Consider the following 21,091-nt stretch of genomic DNA (forward strand, 5'->3'; position numbering starts at 1 on the left):
TCTCTTGTACCACAGACAGGTGCCCCCGAACACTCACAAGGCCTGCGTCACGGAAGGAAAGTAATAGACAAGAAACGCCCTTGACTTCAGGGGACTGACGAGTCATTTGAGAAGGATAAATAAACCTGTGCAGAGTTTACTGAACAAGCAGAAGACAAACACTCGGTGGCCGCCACCACACGGGCTGGAGAACAAGAACACCCCCCAGCAGGCCCCACGTGCACTCTGTTGACCGCGCTCCCCACCAGCATTCCCCTCCAGCTACGCTTCAGGAGTGAGATGTACCAACGGTGCTATCTTGTCAGGACAGACACTAAGGCCGTGCTTCTTGGGCTGGGGGACCCGCACCCTCAGGGGAAACCGGATGGGACAGGACGGGGCAGTTAGGGCACAACTTCTTAGAATTATCAAATTTCCTCCATTTGAGTAATTTAAAGCTTTTATCATTCTTTTTTAAAACCATTACAACAAACAAAGGTATGTTCAGAAGTGGGATACAAGGGTGAGTGACAACATTTTTTGAGATAAAACGTGAGGCCTCCAAACAAGTCCTTGTAAGAACCGAGCCTGGAAATACACTCCGTGGCTCACGCTTGGCACATCACCTGGGTGAACTTTTCCACCTTTGGTGCAAAGGAGAAACATGAGCACGAGGGCACAGAGGAGAGAGATACAGAAGGGGTGGGGGGCCAGGGTGGGTGTGTGGGTGGACAGAGGGTCCATGTAGCCTGAGAAGCCGACACGAGAGTTTCCCGCTGGGGAGAACTGGCTCCGTGTCTTGCCGTCAACCACCTCTCCCAGTTCAGAATCCTCCCCAAATTCAGCCTCTCTCAACTCTGGCCCAGGCCCTCTCCGCAAGGGGCCATCACAGACCCTTCCAAATACCTAAAGTCATCCTGGCTGCGATCCCTTCCGGGTGCGGGCGACGTAACGCCATCACAGACCAGAACGTGATCGAAGGAAGTGGAAGACCGACTTTTGGCTGTAACGTGGCCGGAGCCGTCAGCGGCCAGTCCCTCCCACCTTCCCCGCCTTCTCTATCTGACCAGGTATGTAGTTCCACGGGACGACCTCCTACCTGCGGACAGACCCCCTCCACGGCGTCGACCACGATGATGCAGCCGTCACAGATGCGCACGGCGGTGGACACTTCCGAGGAGAAGTCCACGTGTCCTGGAGAGTCTATCAGATTAATCAGGTAGTCCTCGTTACCTAGAGCGGAATTTGAAAACACACATTTTCAGCTGTGCGGGTACTCGAGACTCACATCCTAGAATGAGGAAAGGGCTAAGAAATGGCTAAATAAAGGTAAAGCAGCCACAAGGCGCACTCAACAGCTGTCCTTCCAACTGAGGAATTCCCGCCGATGAAACCCGATTCCAAGGAGCATCTGTCGAAAATGCTGAAGGACCTTACTGTTCTCCAAGTTCCCACTCCCCAAGAGCCAACTGTGAGCCGGCACCACGCCAAACAGGCTCATGCGCCAGTCACACCTTCCTGAGCCCTTATAGTAGCCCGACGAGAGGACGTAAATGTTACTATCTCGCTCTACAGATACCAGGATGAGACTCAAAGAAACCAATGCCGAAGCATAAAAGCTGTTCACGGGGGCCAAAACGGGAAATGCCAAATTAAAAAGACACAGAGCATTTGGCCCCTAGGTCCCCACAAACTCTCGGAGAGCAGGCTGTGAGCCTGAGATCTAGACCCAATTCTCCAAACATGCAAGGGGGAGTTACTCTGTGCCAAGCCGTGGGCTACGTGCTCGCACACAAATTTACCTCCCTCTATCCCTTTGACAAATGAGTACTGAGCCTTTAGTAGGATGGTAACTCCACTGGTGTTGTCCCAAGCACGGAGAGCCCCACATCAAACCCCGAAGTCGGTCCCACATCCCATTAACTCCTAGGCCATCCCACAAGAGCCAACAATAAGCGGCACTCAGGTACGCACTTCTGCTGGAACATAATGAAGAAAGCCACGCAGAAGAATAGTAATTCATTAGACATCTACGCTCATTCCCCATTTGCTAAACCTGAAACAGTTTTCTTTTTTTAAAAGATTTATTTATTTGGGAGAGAAGAGAGAGCACAAGTAGGGTGAGGGGCAGAGGGAGAGGAAGAAACAGGCTTCCCGCTGAGCAGGGAGCCCAACACGGGACTCGATCCCAGGACCCTGGGATTATGACCTGATCGAAAGGTAGACACTTTACTGACTGAGCCACCCAGGTGCCGCACAGTTCTCTTTTAAAGGGAAAGCAATCACTGAAGGCTCCGACTCCCCCACACACTTCTGCTCATCCTCCTAACTCCGTGTTTTTCTACTTCCCGGTGCTCCAGAACTCCTCCAGGACCCAACAACTGGATAGTACACGTTGCAGGCCACTGAAAGGATTTGCCCCAGTGCCATCGGCACCAGCTGATGACTTGCCTCGTGCCCTAGGTGACAGTGACACTGAGACAAGACCACAGTAACCACAGCCAGAGCTCACATCTGTGCACTCTGTACCTGGCACTGTGCCAAGCACTCTGCAGACCCTGGGTTCTGTTCACCAGCAGTCAGCTTCTGTGGTTATTAGTACCATCAGCACAATTTCAGAGCAGAAAAACTGGGGCAAACAAAAGTGTCTCGAGGACATCCAAACCGGAACCCAACTCTGAAGTAAACTGCTTAAGATCAAACAATTCAAAATAGTAGAGTAGAAGTTCAAATCCATCTAACTCCAAAGACATACCTTACACCACACCACTCAAGATGGCATCAAGTTCATCTCTCATGTCAAACGTCCACTGGGAGTGAATTCCTAAACACGAGGTTCAGGATTCCAAAGTGCACTGGGGCTCAGGGGGAAAGAATGCCACCAGTGACAATGGGCTGCTGTTTACACACCAACCGCCTCCCGCAACCTGTCCCAAGTCTTTTCGTGCAAGCTGCGTTATAAGGAATCCTGGCTCTGCCGGGCCCACCAGGAAGGCTCCTGTAGACATCTCCAGGAAAAACCAAAGATGGCAAAGACCCACTTTCCTTGGGACAGTGGCCCCTGGGCCTCAGTGGAGCCTTTTACGGCCAGGGCTCACAGTGCCCTTTGGAACAAGCCCACTGCTCTCTACTAAATAAGCCAAAGGAAAATGAGCAGCACTAGCAGGGTCCAAGGTCCCACCAGCTCCCATCACGTAAAATAGAGAAGCCGTGGAGATTCCTAAAATCTCTCCACATTTTCCCAGCCTAACCCTTCACTTGATAGAGAAACGTGCCCCCAAAGGGAAGAGATGCACACAAGGTCACAGCAGGAGGAGAAAGATTCCTCTAGACTTTGCAGCTGGGGAAACACCACTCGCTCGCTCCTGGGGATGACATCCAGATGCCAGCGCAGGAGATCTGAGCGCTCTCCCACCCTGCCGGACAACAGCAGGGCCTGAGACAGAACTCCCAGAGCCTGCATCCACTGTCAGGCCCTCTACAGAACGTAAGATGCACCCACAGAGAACCTTCGGGCTTCCTGCACAACAGTTCTTTTGCCTTTTACTGGGGTTAAAGACCCTTTAGATGACACCCAGAAAAACAACCATACTCACCCACCAATCCACCTAGCCATCCCCTGTCTACCCTCCTCTAATTAAGTATCCAATTCTAGACCCCTTGAAATTCACTCAAGGATAGCAAGTTCAGATGGCAAAGACAACAGAAAGCTAGTGACACACCAAGTGTTTTCACCTACAAGTAGGCAAAGTGAAAAGTAAGGCTGCGTGATTGAAAACTTTTGGGAAATGCAGTGGAGGGGGGCTCAGGGTGAGGAAGAGGTGCACGACACACATGTGTACTAAAGGCTCGGAGAAGGTCTGTAATAAAGAAGCCTGTCTGACTTCCCAAATGGACCTGAGGGAGGGAAGGGCCTCAGGTGGCGGTCACTCACACAGCTGGTAAGCACAGAGCTCAGCACACAGCCAGTCTCTGGCTTTCAATGGTTTTATCTTCCCTCTTTCTATGTAACTTCAAACTCAAGTTCAAAGGTAGGGGAAAGAAGTCCAATATCCAGCAGAGGGAAAAAAAAAAATGCCCGTTAAGTCCAACTCTTCTGCTGTCTTCAGCCACACCATGCCTCTTTAAGATGTGCTTCCCTGAATGCCATCTACCACTGTGTGTGTGAGGATCAAACAAACACACACACACACACACACACACTTAAAAAAAAAAAAAAACGGGCGTGGCATTTATCATGTTAGATATCACTACTCCTGCCATAGGAAATTATAATTTCGAAGCATGCGAAACGGCCTTTCTGATTTGCCACACGGTCCTAAGGTGCTTATGGGATTGACACCTGCTAAAGTATTAAGCCAATCCTTCCCGACATTCCAAAACACAGCTCCTCACTTCAGGGACTGATCTAATCAGCAGAGCACCAATCCAATTTTTTTTTCCACATTCCATGCCCCTGGGGAAAAGAGAAAGTTGGAAGTCCCAAAGTTAACTGAGGCAGGTATTTTCCAGTGTCTGCTCCCAGAGTTAGGGGAAAAGCATCCCTCCCTGGCCCATGAGTCCTCCAGGATTAAGATGCCACACACAACTGTGTCACGGAAGGTGCACACCTGTCACCAGTGCCTGCTGAAAGTCTCCTCTGTGAAGAGGAAAACTTCACGTGAGGTCAAGTTCAATTTCCGAACACAGGAGATGCTGGCTAGCATGCACACACAGAAAGCCGACAGGAGACAACGTGCCTTCAAACAGAGAGATGTCCCCCCAGTCGTGGACGAAGACCTGCACCTCGTGCGAGGGTCTCTTCTGCTTTGGCGCACTAGGAGAGCGCCACGCCGCACGACCATGGTGTCAGGAACACGGACAAAACCTGAGCCACATGAGAACGTGTTCCCCAACACAGTACTTACAGAACACACGACATTTATGGACAAAAGTTAGGCCCCAATTATGTGGCAACCGCAGGAGTTTCCACAGGAAGTTTCCCCAGGAAATGCCATCCCTTTCTGTTCTCAGCTAGTATATACGATTATTGTAAATCCACAGATGTGGCTCATTATTTCACAGAATCGGGCGACACGTCTTATCTCCTATTTGCCGACACAGTAAGAGGTCCTGGCAGGAGAGCCGAGTGGGTCTTCGCGAGTAGGTGTTGCAAGAAGCAGCAGTGGGTGGTTAATCTGATGGTCTAAGTGTCAGAAATGAGGTGGTTCAGGGAGGAGCGAGACCACGACCTACAGACAAGCACGAATGTTGAACAAACGACGTTTCCGGCTGCACGGCCCCATCCCCATGTCCTCTCCAGACCCTCCACCGACATGGAACAAAGACCACACGCGGGCCACCTCTGACTACGGTCGTCCTCACTGGCTGCTGGTTTTTCTCCCCAGGCCCATCCCCGCTGGCCACTCCCCGAAATCGACATCATTAGGAACCTCGCCACCTTTGAAATCCTGTTGCGTGGGCAGGGAATCTAGCAATGACACGTCTACACTGTCTTGACCTTTCTACTTACTGGCATTTTTGCCTATAAGGATATAGTAAGAAGCAGAATAAGGAAGCCTTGTGTAAAAAAATAAAAAAGGTTGACGTTCATTTCTTGGAACCTACGTCAGGGTTCCAAACCTTGGCAACCTGCTCAGAATCTGTGTTCTGGAGAGAAAGTCAGAGACCAAGGGCTATCTTTTACTCAATTGCACACAGCCCATACGCGTCATCACTGTGAGGTGCAGGTCCGACTGCCAGAGCCGCTGGAAGAGGGACAGCAGCACGCCCCCGACCAAAATGGAACAGGGGCACGTGCAGCTAGAAGGACGAATGAGCACCTGTTCTCAGGGTGAGACAGAGTGCAGGGAGCATCCTTGAATGCTGACGGCCACGTGTCAGTGAAGATACAGGAGAGGAGGAGCCATGTCCAGGGCACACGTCTTCCATGCCGACGGGAGACAAGCGGAGATCTAAAAGCAGCCCGTGGGGAGATGTCTGCTGGGATGGCGGGGGTGGGGGGGAGGTGAGCTGGGGTCAGAAGGAGCATTAAATGCCCTGCCGGAGAGAACACCAGATCCAGCAGAGGGAAGTCTGCCAGTACCCGGAGGACCAGCCCAGACCCCAGCCCAGGGGAGGAAAGAGGAACCAGAGCACTAGCTCTGCCCAGGGTTATAGTTTTGCTCGGGGAAAGACGACAGAAGGCAAAGAAACTGAGGCTCCTGGAGGGACCGTGAGGGAGGTGACCGGTCTGGGCTGTCAGAGGTGGGCACTGAATGCAGGCCACGGACGGGGCTGGAGAACTTGATGAAGTCGAAGAATGGGAACTTCACCCCAGGGGCGAGCAGGAGGAGGGAGACTGCGAGGAAGGGGGTTCTCCAGCCTGCAATGACCAGGTTGGGCGGTTCCAGGCGAGGCTAACACGCAGAAAGGAGTGTGCCAGCGAGTGGGCGAAGTGATCTACACACGGCCGCCGCACGCCCTCAGAGGGCTCGTTCTCAGGAATGGTAAAAGCTACCTGGGCAGATCTGGGTAAAAAGGAAAATGACAAGCCAGGTGCCAACGTCACTAAAGAGCTTGCACCGTCCTCAGAAGCTGACAAGGACAAGAAAGAGAACAGTTAGACCGTATGAATCTCAGAAGAGAGGAGGGCTTTAAAACAAGGCTGGGAGAATGAAGCTTTGAACTAGAACCAGGAATCGAAGAGAACGGCAACCCCGTATCTTAACCCAGCGACGGACAGGGCAAGGAAGAATGCGTCCAGGGAGGGCAGCATCCTGGGAAAACTGCCAGGCTGGCGGAGAGAGGACACATACAGAAAGATGCGGAAGATACAGAGAAGCTGATTTCCCTTGGAACATGTGCAGAGTAGGTTCTGGGAAGGAAGGGAACATCCGGAGGCTGAGGGAGGGTGTGAACATCACAGAGACACATGGGGAAGAGACGGCTGAAGAGGTTCCCATCTTGGGCGGCGACCAAGGACAGCAGGGATGCGGGCAATGCAGCCACCGGATGTCTGTACGCAGCCCCAGCAATCCCTCGTGGACAGGACAGAGGCACAGGTCAAGAGCCATCAGCCATCGTCTGGACTGACTGACCTCCAAGAGACTCCTGGTCCAAGTGCACAGCTGGAAACAGAATCATCTGGTTCCCAGGACCACTGCCAACATGCCAAGCCCTCTGTCCGTGGGAAAGTTTCTGAAAGTCCCTGAACCCACTCTGGATGTGTGTAAAATGAGGGCAGCATCCAGCTCACGGGGTTGCTGTGAGGACTGCCCACGAAATCATGTGCATGAGGCCTCGGCTTAGAACCAAACCATCACGCACCTGTGTTCTTACCCCCAGCACCCACGGAATGCTTCGCAAAGAAAAGCATTATCTTAAGAGAAAACAGTCTGACCTTCAGTCAAACAAAGAACAGACGATGGAACCCCTCCCTCCTAGCCTCAGTCCCACAAACAGGACAGCAATTGGGACCGTGGGTCGCCGCTCACAATTCCAGAAGGAAAGGGAAGCTATGGTGTCTCAGGAAGAAGACGTTCCCGCACACGCCGGCCTGGCCTGAGTGTGGGGGGCAGAACTCCATCTTCCATTGGCCCCGTCTCTGCAGATTAAGACCCAGGAGCCTGCACGGATGCTGTCTTTGGCCTCCAAGCTCCACACGGCTCCCTCGTGGACGAATGCTGAGTGTCTCACTGAACCCAGCTGTCGGTGGGCCTGTGAGCCTCACGTTACAAACCGAAAGCCTGTACGTTAGAACCTGCAGCAATTTCTTCCACAGGGGGTTTCATGAACTTGTAAAGAAGATGCCAATCGCTTAAAACCTGGAAGATTTTACCAAAAGCTCGATGCCAACTTCTCTTGAAAAAAGCAGATTCCCACAGAGCATCAGTCAGCCGGAGCTGAATGGTGTCTGCCCCTACCTGGGGGCTTGGGGTGAGGGTATTTCAGAGGTGGGTACAATTAATTCACCCTCTAGCCTGTCTGCTCAGGTGGAGGTGTCAACACCAACACCACGTCGAGAACTAGTAATACACGACTGAATAATCACATTTGACTGAGGCTCTGAGAAGTAGTTAATGACCTGGGGAAAAATAAAGTTAGACGCTTACCTCTGATTATTTGCACAGACACACACACAAAATGATGGTTGGATTAGATATATAAACTGAAAACATAATGTGGAAAACCTATGGGTGATTTTTATTTCATTCTTGTGTTTTCCTGTAGGTTCTATAATACACCGAGTTTTCTATAATAGATATAAATTTGTAAATGCATTTAAAATTCTTAAAAAGGTGAGTTAGAATGCACACTTCATTTCAGAAGTTCTTGCCATAGTAATACGTATTTGCAGGCACAAAGAATGGCTACACAGCGGAACAGCAGTGATAGGCCTTGAGACTATTCGAAAAAACATGCCATGAGTTTCAAGTTACATGACCCATTTAAAGACATTTCTCTCATCTTTATCTGAAATCTGGGCTAACGGATTCAAAGGAATCACATCCCCTCAGGATTTTTTTGCTTATATACAATGTACTATGTACAGTATCTCTTAACTCTTGAAATGACTAGATAAGTAGATGGTATCCTTGTGGGAAGGACAAAGAGAGCTAAGAGACAGGGAAATAACAAGGTTTAATAATGCAGGTCCAACATTTGTAGCCAATTTTGGTCACAGAGGTAAACATGAGAGGCTCCATTTTCTCAAGGAAGAACCACGTCCCTGGAAAATGCTAAGTAGCATCTTCTACACTATACCTGGGGTTTCCACACCATTTGTCTAAGATACCGGGGTTTTGTAAGCATGTTTACTTTAAACTAGAAAAATACCCCCTCTTTCAAGCCAAATAAGGATTTGAAAAAATTTTTGAAAGCCAGTTAAATCAAGAGTCAGAACCAGAACAGACTTAATTAACATTTAATGCAGAGATTGCTAACAAAGAGGTGATTTGGCAGGCGTGGGAAGGGGAAGACACAGGGAAGTAAAAACCATGTGTGGAGTTTCTTTAACCAACAGTTTTGCCTCCTCCAGAAGAGGTCCCCTTGGGATCATCCCACCTTCACAGCAGGGATACCCTCTGGCAGAGAATGAGCACTGAGATACAGGTAAGAATGATCTCATCTCCGAGGCATTCCGACAGCATGTGCCTTGCTCAGCACCTCCAACTTCTACTGCCATTTTGCAGGTGGGAAAAGAAGGCTCTGCACCAATGGTCAGGCGTGGCAGCTGCCTACGTCAAGCCCCTCTAGGCGGTCACGTTCACAGACACAGCTGATATGCTGTGACTCCACTCCAGGCACCACCCAACCCAAGGTAACCATCCAACCCAAGGATGTCCAATCCGCAGGCACAACCTCTGCCAGGGCCCAGCATTAAAAATAAGCTGGGCCACTTCCTGATCCTGAGAATGTGTGACCAGAAACACAAGGCAAAGCAGCAGTAAGCAATGGAAATACGGTGAGAAAAAGAGGCAGGAGTTGAGATGCAATGTCAGGGCAAAGTTAGTTTATGAAGATGGGGACACTAAGAGTAGGAAAAAGCTACGAAAGAAAGAAAGACTTACAGAGTAATGGAGACAAGGACAGAGAGCGAGACCCAGGGATAAAAGTGGAGCTCCAGAGAGAAGAACCATTAACTTATTCTGGTGGTTTCTAGGGCCAACATCTTGGATCCAGAATCAACATCCGGCTTCAACTTCTATGTGCTGTCACTCAATGATGCTCCTGTTTTTCTTGGTTTTCATGAATACTGTCTCCAACACTGTATTACACAGAGGCTTTCAATAAGCCATCCCAACACCAGCACAAGCGAGCTGAAGTCTTGGTTCTGTGTAGTCAAAAAAGCAAATCTAGAGGTGCCTGGGTGGTTCAGTGAGTTACACCTCTGCCTTTGGCCCAGGTCATGATCTCAGGGTCCTGGGATCGAGCCCCGCATCAGGCTCTCTGCTCCGGAGCCTGCTTCCTCCCGACCCCCGGCTGCCTGCCTCTCTACCTACTTGTGATCTCTGTCAAATAAATAAATAAAATCTTCTGAAAAAAGGAGGAGGGGGGCACCTGGGTGGCTCAGTGGGTTAAAGCCTTTGCCTTCGGCTCAGGTCATGATCTCAGGGTCCCAGGATCGAGCCCCGCATCAGGCTCTCTGCTTGGTGGGGAGCCTGCTTCCCCCTCTCTCTCTGCCTGCTTCTCTGCCTACTTGTGATCTCTGTCTGTCAAATAAATAAATAAATAAATAAATAAGAAAGCATTATCTAAAACATTCTGAGAACAAGGTGCCAAAGGTCAGCGGTCAACAAAGCAGAGGCGAGACCATTCCATTCCCAGGGTCTTACAGCCACCCTCCTCCAACACTATGCCAGAAAGACAAGTGAAGTGGAATGGGCGTTATGTGGTACAACGGAAACCTTAATAAAACGGTTAAAAAGGGGGTGGCAAAACTAGAGACAAAACTCAGAGTCAACAACGAAAACTGACAACTAGAGGAATTGTCAAAGAAAAAGAGACTGACGGCATGAGTGCGGAGAGGAAGGCTACGTACGTCCCCACGTCCGTAAGAAATAAGGGAGACCTAACTAAGCGGAGCACTGACCCACGCCACACAAGGGGGACACGCCCCTTAAAACATGCACAGTAGTTTTAAAAAGATAAGGCATTACTTGAAACATTAAACATTAGGAAGAGCTTCAAAACTGGTTTAGTACAAAAATATTTGGCAGATGGACGTCAAAGAGAAGAGAGTTGTGCCTCGTGCAGAAGGTTCCCTGGTGCCGGTGCCAGAGAGAGGGCACCGTAAAAGACGAACCACAGATCAGTCACTTAGGGAAATGAGATACATCTTTATTATTTCCTTCTAATTATAAAAATACACACTTTGTGTAAAATTTCCAAGGAGTACAAAAATAAATATTTTAGAAAATGGAAGTTTCACACAACTCAGCCCCTGGAGATAACTGGTGTGGAGGTTTTAGTGTGTACCCTTCCAGACATCTACCTACACACACAGTATTTTATACCAAACACATTGTTATCACACAAGTGTTTACTCTGAGACTTGCTTTTTGTCTCGACATATTTTTCCTGTCTTATCACATACAGATCAAACAGGTGTTTGACAGCCGCATGGTTCTCATGGGAAGGATGCATCAGCATACTTGACCATTTTCCAAAAATAGACATAAAGGCTGCTAGCATTTTTCTGAACTAATACAAACTTTTTAGTAAACATCACTGACTATATACCTCACAGGCTTGTAAGACTGCTTCTGTCGCGTAAATTCCGTGAAATTACTGTGAAAATGGCATCCTGATTTGGGCACAGGAAGCTGTAACAATCGTGGCAACCAATCAGGTCAGATTCTAAATCCAACCCTGAGGCCACAGGACAGAATAAGGATCCCGTCAGGAAATGCAACACTCCGGCTGAGCCAGCAAGGTCCCGAGACCCTCCACCATCCTTGGGAAGAAATCCACACAGTCGCCTGGGTGGGTGGGAGCGGGTGGGAACTGCCCATTCTTCGCCCTTGCGCCCGTCAGAGGTCCCCATCTGCATCCCAGTCTGGGCAGCCTGTCTCTGACAACAGGTCCTCTGGAGGCCAGAATGAAATGTGTGGAACATAAAGCAAAGAAACTGAGGCACACAATTAACTCAGAAAGAGAAAGAAGGACACTGACGATACAGAATGATTTTTTCTTTAAAACACAATTTACCTGTCGCGTAGTGCAGGGAAATGGCACTGGATTTCATAGTGATCCCTCGCACCTGCTCGTCCTCCCGGCTGTCCATGTACCGTAACTGCGGAAACACGACATACGCATCCTTACTTCCCAGTGAATGAGAACCTTAACACTAAAATGGACCGAGTTGGACTTCTGGTTTAAACACACCATTTTTACACTAAAAGCTCTCCGTATGTTTTACAAATGGGAAAGCACCAGAGAACTCTCTGATGTGTCCCAGTACCGCACCCCCCACCCCCGCCCCCGAGTGCGGCTCATTCACAGCCGGGCAGGAAAGAGCAGGTACGCCGCGAACAAGTCCCAGAAAGCAGGACTTGTGTGTGTGTGTGTGTGTGTGGTGGGGGGGTCCTTCTGCACATCCAGACCAGAGCTGGTCCTTCCTGACCCTAGGTCACTTGACAAAGTCCCGGCAAAGACTAAACAGTAGGTCTCTAGAAGCATGAGGAGCCTTCACTCCTTTCCCCAGATTGGCAGGTTTTAAACATGTTTTTAGAAAAAGAGTGATGTGCTGGAAGGTATTTCTGATGTAACCACTTAGCCGATGGCTTTCATCGGTGTAAAGCCACAAACGAAGGCCCGCACCTCACTCTCGGGGCACCGCAGCCCGGGGACACCAACGCGGCTTGACCTACGGAGCCACCGCTCCTCTGCACGCCCGCGGCCCTGCGCACCTGCGGACCTCCTCCCTCTGCAGGCTGCCGTCCCTAGCCCTGCCTCACTTCTCGCCATGTGTCTTTGAAAAATTCTTCACCTTTACACGGACTCACTTCTCTCGTTCAAATGCCCTGGGAGTAACCTACTGATGTGGGCCTCTGCCGCGCTGACTCATCCCACATCGACCCCTTCATCGGCGGACAGCCGTCCACGCCCGAACTAAGCCAAACTCCTGGAAGCTCCAGTGACCTCCGGCCAAACCCAGTCATCCTTTCTGCTCTTCCGTCTTCCTGACGTCAGCGTGGCCCCAGGTCGGCACCGCCACGAGCCCTGCATGCGTGTGTGCATACACACACACGAGATCCTTCCGGAAGTCTGCAATCACCTAGCTCCCCTCCTAGCTCTCCGGAGATGGTCTGCGGGACCCCCTTCACCTCTCGGACCTCTGAGGCCTTCCTCCAAAGTCTCAGTCCCTGCTCATTCTTCTCCATGTTTTTAAGCACGGAGTTGAGAGAAAACGTGTACAGCAAGAACAGTACCAATACAGTGCACACCCGTGTGCGGGCCATCCTATTTAAGAAAGGAAACAAAGATGTACATGGCTTTTCACATCCCCCTGTGCTCCTGGCTCACAGGTAACTACTACCCTAAACTTCACCCTGTTCATTCAGTTGCTTTCTTTGTAACTTTTAAAAATGTGTGACTTACCAAGCAACGTATCATTAAGAGTTGCAGGTTTTAGTCCTCGGACGAACATATTTGTACCCTACATACAAATGCACGCCACACACACGTATACGGCACCGTCACTTTGTCTCTGCTCAGTGTCCCGCCCCGAGATTCGTCCATTCTGACGGGCGGAGTCCTGGTTCTTTCATTCCCATTACCACAGGATTCCACCACACAAAGCCCTAGGCCACGTGGACCGATTCTAGTTTTTGAAACTACCACTAAGCTGTCACTAACAGTTTCCAACTGTCTCTTCTGGGTGGATGTCCACCAAGAAGTGTAATTTCTGAGAAATGAAGTGTACACATCTTTGACGCTCCTAGCTGTCTCCACGCTGTTTTCCGAAGAACCGGAACCGCCCCGCACTCGGAGCCTCTCCTGCTCTGCCACCTCGGCAGCACCGGCAATGGGCAGCCTGTTTTTAAATCACACAGAGGACAGTATTTTTCTAATTTACATCTCTCCATTTACCAGTGGGGTTTTATTGTGAGCTTCCTGGTCAATTTCTTTCTCCGTCTTTTTAAGGGGTTGCACTACAGATCTGTTCTGTTTTGGGTAAGTTATTTATAGTCTCTGATTATTAGACCTCGGTCAATTATGTGTCATTATCTGCCCCCGGGGTACCAGGCCTATCTTTTCACTTTCTTTATGGGGTCTCCCTGAAAAACAGACGGTTCTTAGTTTTAATGTAGTTGAATTGTTCAAATGGTATGACATAATGGTATGTACTTCTTTGTCTTATAGAAGAAATCTCCTCTTAAGGTCTTAAGAGTATTGTCCTGTATTATTTTCTACAAGTTTTATAATTTTGCCTCTCACATATAAGTGTTTTAAATTACATGCTACTGATTTTGTGTGCAGTATTTTCTACACAGACAACCAACCGTCCAAGGATATCGGGAGAGGCTCGTCTTTTCCCTAAAGATCAGAAATGCCAGCTCTGTGATAAATCAGGACCTGTTTCCAGGCCTGCTATTCTGGACCATCAGTCAATTTTACCCCTCGGCCAACTGCAAACCACGAGCTATCACTATACTTACTTACTTCCTAGTAAGTCCTGCTCTCCAGTAAGACACACTACACATCCTACTCTTCTTCAGACATGTCTTTACAGACAAGTCATTACTGGCCCTTCATTCTCCAGTATTTTAGAACCAGCCTGTCACACTTAAATTTTATAAAACTTGAAATTTTTACACTGAAAAGTAATTTTAAAAATAAATTTAAAATAAAAATAAAAAGTTAGAGAAATAGAAGCTTGAAGAACCAGAAGAATGTTGGGAAAAGACTGTCTCTTGAAGATATGGCTACATATTATTCTCACTCAAATAAAATAAAATATGTTTAAAAAATAAGATAAAATAAAAAATAAAAATAAAAACAAGAACTGCTTAGAAGTCAACATTAAAAAGAACTATCATTTTAAAAATACTGAGTGCAACAATCTGTGAGCATGGTCTAGCGAGCTCTCCGTCCACTCACGTTTCCCCCAGTACCTCACAGGTCCATTTTTTATGCGGTGTAAGCGCTCTATTTCCTGCACGCTGCTCATGTACTCTCTTTTCAACGACTTTTGTATCGTGAAGGCTGCTAAACTCTTATTAATATCTGAGCAATTTATCTGTATATTCTTCTGAGTTTTTTCTACAAAGTTGTATCACCCCTCCTAAAACTTTTTTTTTTTTTTTTGGGCTATACTGTTGCAGCAGAACCTCCAGGGCAGCAGAGAGCAGAAGCTGTAACACAATAAGCAGAAGGGAGAAACAGCTGCTCTTGCCTTATTCCTGAACAGAAATGCAAAAAATTCTGCATCATTAAGGATACAGAATGATTTTTTTTCTATAGTTTCTATAGTTTTTTTTCTTAAAGATCTTATTTATTTATTTGACCGAGATCACAAGTAGGCAGAGAGGCAGGCAGAGAGAGAGAGAGAGGAGGAAGCAAGCTCCCTGCTGAGCAGAGAGCCCGATGCAGGACTCCATCCCAGGACCCTGGGACCATAACCTGAGCCAAAGGCAGAGGCTTAACCCACTGAGCCACCCAGGCACCCCAGAATGATTTTTTTCTAAGTACTCCATACCACACTGCAGAAATTCCCTTCCATGCCAACTTCGCTAAGAGGTTTTATCAAAAAGAATATTAAATTCTATTATGTTTTCTGCATCTCCTGAAATGATCGTAAGTTTCCTACCTTTCACCTGTTAACATGGTGAAATGTGTTAAAGCAATCTTTAACTCTTCCTGATAAACTATCCAGCTATGAAAAAACTAGCTCTTTATACAATTCCAGATTCTGTTTCTTAGTAACGGTTATACTGTTGCCTCTCCCATGGCACGGAGTCACGGGACTGTCCCATCCGGCATTATTACCCTTGCCGACCTCGGGAATCAAAGTGGGGAGCTGGAGAGTCTCCCCTGCTTCCTCCCTGCTGTGCTCTGGAATGGGTGAGTGAACTGAGAGCATTTGTTCTCTGAAAGTGTGGCAGAAGGAGAGAGTTAAACCATCTGGATTTTGCGGAAAGATTTTGGCCAACAAATTCCGTTTCTGGCGCGTCTATTTGCTCTTTCTTCCTGACCTCACGCCGGAGTCCCGGCTCTCCATCTCCAAGCCTGCTGCTGGGCAGTGGCCTGTCCTGTCCCTCCCGCACCTTCCCCGTCCCGGCAGCACTTTCTCCCCTGCAGCCTGCGCGCCCTCCTCCTCGCCTTTCTTCTGGATCAGTTTTGCAGGATACTTATCACTCATGTTAAAAGACGACCAGAAACTGTCTGTATTGCTAATAGTTTTTAATAGACTACCTTTCCAGAGAAATGTTAAGTTCACAGAGCTAGTCAGAGTACAGAGGCTCTCAAACACTACCCCCAACACTCACAGTTTCCCTATGACCCCCAGCTTGTGTCAGTGCTGGCGTGAAGCACGTTGCACTTGAGCCTGTATCGAACTCCGCTGTGAACTGAGGTCCCTAGCTCCTTAGGGCTCCCTCTTTACGTGTGCAATGACCTGTGTCTACCTGTACTGTATCACAGGTGTTGGTTATGTCAATCTTTTCCAAGAACTGACTCCGGCTTCATTGACCTTTTCTATAAAATATGTTTTCTACTTCATTAACATGTGCTTTATTACTTCCTTCCGTCTACTCTAGAGCTATTGCACTTTACAAACTTCTCAGGTAGAGAAAACACAAGCAGTTCCTTATCTTGGGCAGCCTGGTTTCCTCGCTCCCTCCGCGTGGCCCCTTTAGGCCAGTCCCCACACCGCCTGCCTCCGATGCGCAATTCCAACACCGGTCTCCTACAGCTACCTTCCTGTTCATTTCTGCTTCTCTACCTGCTCTCTGCTCCGTTCCCAGTCACCTGATAAATTCTGCGCATTGTGTCCTAAATGCATTAAAGGAAGAAACGCCTCCATTTCTCCACTGCCAGTAACTTAGTCCACAACCTTTCACTCACAGCTGGAAACAATATCTCTTTAATTTCATTCCCTAAAACCCTATTTTCATCATGAAGCTCAGATTTCGGGAGCCCTCCCTTGGTACTTGAGTTTGCCTTCAAGTTCTTCTATGACCCAACACATCCTCTCCACCCCTGATTTTTCCTCTGTGGTACTCTCCTGGCAAACACTCCACCCAAATCAAGCACAACACACAAATCACCCCCGATCGCCTTTGCCCGCTGATCCCCCCACCGGACGTGCTCCGCCTTCTCTTCCACCCACACACCTCATTCCCAGGAAGAACCTCGTCCTCCGTGGAATCTTCCACAACTGTGTCAGGCTATCACTGGACTTCTTGCAAAAACTCATTTTGCATTTGTAAGATGTTCATATAAAGCAATATAAGATGAACTTTTTCCCTACATCTATTTTATCTCGCTAAATAGATCAGCAGCTTCTTAGACACATAAACTGTACCTTTTGGGGATCTCTGAGAACACATCACATGGTAGACAGCTAATGCTTACTGAAAGGCAACAAGTATTCATCAAATAGAACAACTTACCTTGCCTGCCAGGCGGCTGGAGATGATTCCATTGCTGGATATAAGACAGTCAGCCAGAGTAGTTTTTCCTGTTAAAACGACAACATTCATTCGAATCTCTCTTTTTCTAAACAGGGAAGGAGATGTACCGCACTTACAGAGCTACCTTCTGACCGTGAGAACTGGTTTCACGAAGATTTCCTATTTACCTACACAGAGCACAGCAAGACCCAATGAACACTAGGACTTCAGAACAGAACACCATCTGGGCGGACACAGACTCGAGCACTCAAAGAGCTGTAATCTGTACCTCCACCCCAAGGGAGCCTATCACCCTCACCTGAAAAGTTGTCAAGTGACTCCACACACCCCCCTACCCCAGCCCAGGGTAGAATTTTTTTTTTTAAACAGAGGCATCATGCGTAGATTCAAATGCAGACTCCCAGGTGATGAGAGAAGCCGCCATGCCAATCAAAAGAGATCATCTGATAAACAACGTTTATGTAGTTGGTAAATCTCCGTCCTACAAGAATTTGACCTTGCTCATCTTAATTATTACTCATCTGATATCCATGACAGTGATCATGCTATTACCTTGTGCTCCTGGTAGCCTAGAACGGCAACAGTACAGCAGAGCACTCGTTTTCGTCTCTCAACGGCATCCTGGGTAAACCACCGCCAAGAAACAGAACATAATCTTCTGCCGTATTTCCCCACGTATGGCCTTGGCTGGTATTTGCCAGGTAAACTAAGAAAATACTTAGCAAAGAAATTCAGGAAATGTGCCCTAAGCTCCTACTGTGAGGGCACCAGCTAAACCGCAGCTACTCCCAGTTACCTGGAAGCCAAACAGAAGCCAGGGAGCCACCACGTAATCAAAAAGCCTCTGCATACTCAAGTACACACCCAGAGTTTCATAAAGGTTTTATGAAGTCCACACAACTTGAAGTGGCAGATCACTTTGTTCCAAGAGTGCTGCTTGCACAGTTACTGCAGCTGGGCTGAAGCAGCAAAAAGTGGGTCTTTCTTTACAACCAATGAGTCCTAGAACACTCTGGGGACTTGAGCAAAGCTATGAATCTGTAATAGTACAAACCAGAAGGCAACCGAGGGAGCACTGAAGGGCTTTAACGTGTCATCCGCTGGGCATGGACATCTTGCATGTCCGCACAACCCCAGGGCGCCACTTCCCTACGATCCGATGGAGTAGAACTCATTCTCAGTATGGCAAGCATGTATTCCTGGAGGGTTAAGAGCCCAGAAAGCACTATCTTTCTGCACTCTCTATCCTGTATCCCTAGGTCCTGTATCCCTAGGACCAGACACCCCGTGATTTAATTCACAAAGCAAAAGAACAAATGCTTTTGTCAGACCACAGGTCCTCAAAATGTGAGCAGAGTCATTAGGAAAACTCAAGAGGGCAGAGGGTCAGTGATGGCACCGTACGTATCACGCACTCTCAGCTGGCTTCGGTGACCTCGTGAGCCACCACTTCTCCTTCCCGCAGTCCCCACACTAGCCCACAGCTCCTGCCTCAGTGGCAACAGCCGCCTCACTAACCTCTCCTCTGCCTCTCAGTGCAAATGAACAGGTCCACCAGACCGTCTTCCTAATGTGCTGGTTACAACAGCCCTGCTTTGTTTCGTTCTCCCAAGGGCTCCCTACAAACTAATAATAAATGTAAATGATTGCCTTCACAATAAAGCATGTATCGGCCAATGGCTTCTCATGATCAGCTCATTTCGCCCCCCACAATCCCGTAAGGTAGGTAGGATCTACAGCCCAGTCTAGGCGTTGCTTACTGAAGCTCAGAAAGGTGAAGTGGCTTGAAACGGAGTTTGAACTCAGGCTGTCCTACTCCAGGGCTGGAGCCCTTAACCCTAAGCCTGGTGCCCAGCTGACATGAAGGGCTCTAGGAGCCCTGACCCAGCCTGCCTCTCAGGAAAGAGATCTCACTTCACGCACGCCCTCCTACCCCCTACCTCGGGTACCCACGCGCTACCCCTTATGGGTACCCAAGCTAAGAAGGAGTTTGAAATCAAGGGCAGGAAGCGATGTGCTGGTGTGAGAGCAGTTGTCAGAAGCACACACATCACCCATTAGCTATCTCCCCCCTTCCCATGAACTGTGCTGTCACCCACATTTCTTCCCTACTGATGCTACTCCCACTTGGAACGTGTGCCCCACCTGCCAGCTTGAGTCTCCCTTCAAGGGTCACCTTTAATACTAAATACAGCGTGAAGCCTCTTCCTAACGGATTCCTGCCTTCCCAATCCTCCAGCTCTCCACCCCTAGGAGTCGCCTGTCTGCCCCTCATCTTGTGCGGCTTCAACCCCCAAATCTCCTCCAGGGCTTGACTGCTGCCTTCTTTGTAAGTTCCGACCTTCTGACATATGGAGCAAAAGAACTTGAATTTAACAGATGCTCAGTACAGACCTGATAAGTTGAACAGAATCACCTAACACAGGCTCTGAAGACATCATGTGAAGACAACAGACTTTTTATATTACAAATCCATTTCAAAAACATTCACTTCAACAAAAACTCAAGTCCTCATTTTAAAAAAGCAATGATACAGGGATACTGGAGTTCAGTCAGTTGAGCCTCCAACTGTTGGTTTCAGCTCAGGTCATGATCTCAGGGTCATGGGACAGAGCCCCACCTCTGGATCTGGGTGTTGGGACCCCTGCTCCCCTGCTCAGCGGAGTGTCCCCTTGAGAGTTTCTCCCCCTCCCCCTCCCCTTGCTCTCTCTCTCTCTCAAATAAGTAAGTCAATAAAAATCTTTAAAAATAAAATTTAAAAAATTTGAAACAACGAACTACAGCATACAGAAGAATGCTAATCACCAGTTAGCTGTGTTCCTTGAAATGCTTTATGGCGAGCGTCCCTAAAGTCATTAAACTCCTACAGTCATCCTGGCTTCTGACACCTGTGGAGTCACACCCCCTTAATTCCTGAAAACAACCCATTTAGAAAGGAGTCTTACCATGGTCAACGTGAGCCAAGACGCAGATGTTCCTGATGTTAGCAGTGTTTTTCTGCAGGTGAATCATCTTATCCAAACTGTTGAGCACCATGGTCCCTTATTTCCTGTGACTAAACATCAGGTAAGCGTCACACAGGGCGCACGCCCTAAGATCAGGGCCTGACACTTTTCTCCTCTCACGCAGGAGCTGACCGGACTTGTCAGGTCCCCGAAGCTGGGAACCCAAGGAACGTCCGCGGAAGGGGACACACCCACCCAGGCCCAAGCCCAGTGTGCGCTCGGAATCGCAGGCCACAGCACGCCGGCATCACGGCGCTCGCTCTCCCTCTGGGGCTGGGCGGGCGCGCGGGATCGGGGAGCTCGCCGGGGCGGGGACACTAGTAACGGCCGCCAGACGGGCCCTTCCCAGGCAACTGTCCCCCGTGGGAAGGGTCGTCTGCAGGAGGGAGGGAAGACGCGGACAGCGCCCCCTCCCGCCCCTCGATCGTCCCCCACCGCCCTCGTTCTGGCACTCTCGCCCGCGCTCACCCGAGACCAAACTCCCGGCTCCAGCACCGCCCGCGGCGCCCCCAGAAAGTTCCGGCTCACACGCTCCCTCACCGGGCAGGTGCACCGCCCGGCTCCGGAAAGGAAGGTCGGCCCCCACTGCACGGCCCCTTCCCCTCCCCGGGGCCCCGCGTTCGCTGTCCCCGGGATCACGCGTGCACACACTCACAGAGGCGGCGGTCCCGGGTCCCCCCGGGCGGCGGCCGCTCCCAGCCCGCGCTCGCCCCGGCTCCCGGCCCCCGGCCCCCCGGCCCGCCGCCACCCGCAGCCTGCCGAGGAGGACGCCGGCCGCCAGCGCGCACCGCGCTCACACTCACCGGCTGCGGCCGCGCCGCCCGTCCAGCTCCGACCTGCGCGGCCCCGCTCCGCCCTTTGCCGGGCCACACCGCACGCGTCGCAGGCGCCGACTGCCCTGCGTTCTCCGACGCGCGCGCGCGGGGGGCGGGGCCGGGGGCGGGGCCGGCGGGCGCACGACCTCTGACCCGCGCGCGCCTCTGACGC

General features: G+C 49.7%; 1 protein-coding gene across 3 annotated transcripts in view; it reads right to left on the bottom strand.

The window, feature by feature from the left end:
- EFL1 (elongation factor like GTPase 1) overlaps positions 1 to 21,025 on the bottom strand; it is a 115,131-nt gene extending 94,106 nt beyond the window's left edge. For 2 of the 3 annotated variants that reach the window (XM_059179848.1, XM_059179850.1), the window contains exons 1-5: positions 20,908 to 21,025; positions 20,045 to 20,154; positions 17,079 to 17,146; positions 11,671 to 11,755; positions 1,079 to 1,212 (exon numbers count right to left, since the gene is read on the bottom strand). In XM_059179848.1, coding sequence (XP_059035831.1) covers positions 1,079 to 1,212; positions 11,671 to 11,755; positions 17,079 to 17,146; positions 20,045 to 20,135 — 378 coding nt within the window. In that variant the 5' untranslated portion in view covers positions 20,136 to 20,154; positions 20,908 to 21,025. Of the gene's footprint in view, positions 1 to 1,078; positions 1,213 to 11,670; positions 11,756 to 17,078; positions 17,147 to 20,044; positions 20,155 to 20,759; positions 20,851 to 20,907 lie in introns of those variants that run through there. The other variant, XM_059179849.1, reaches the window with a different exon arrangement.
- Positions 21,026 to 21,091: the final 66 nt, after the last annotated feature.

Source organism: Mustela lutreola, chromosome 7 (assembly GCF_030435805.1).
Source record: "Mustela lutreola isolate mMusLut2 chromosome 7, mMusLut2.pri, whole genome shotgun sequence".
Taxonomy (NCBI): Eukaryota; Metazoa; Chordata; class Mammalia; order Carnivora; family Mustelidae; genus Mustela; species Mustela lutreola.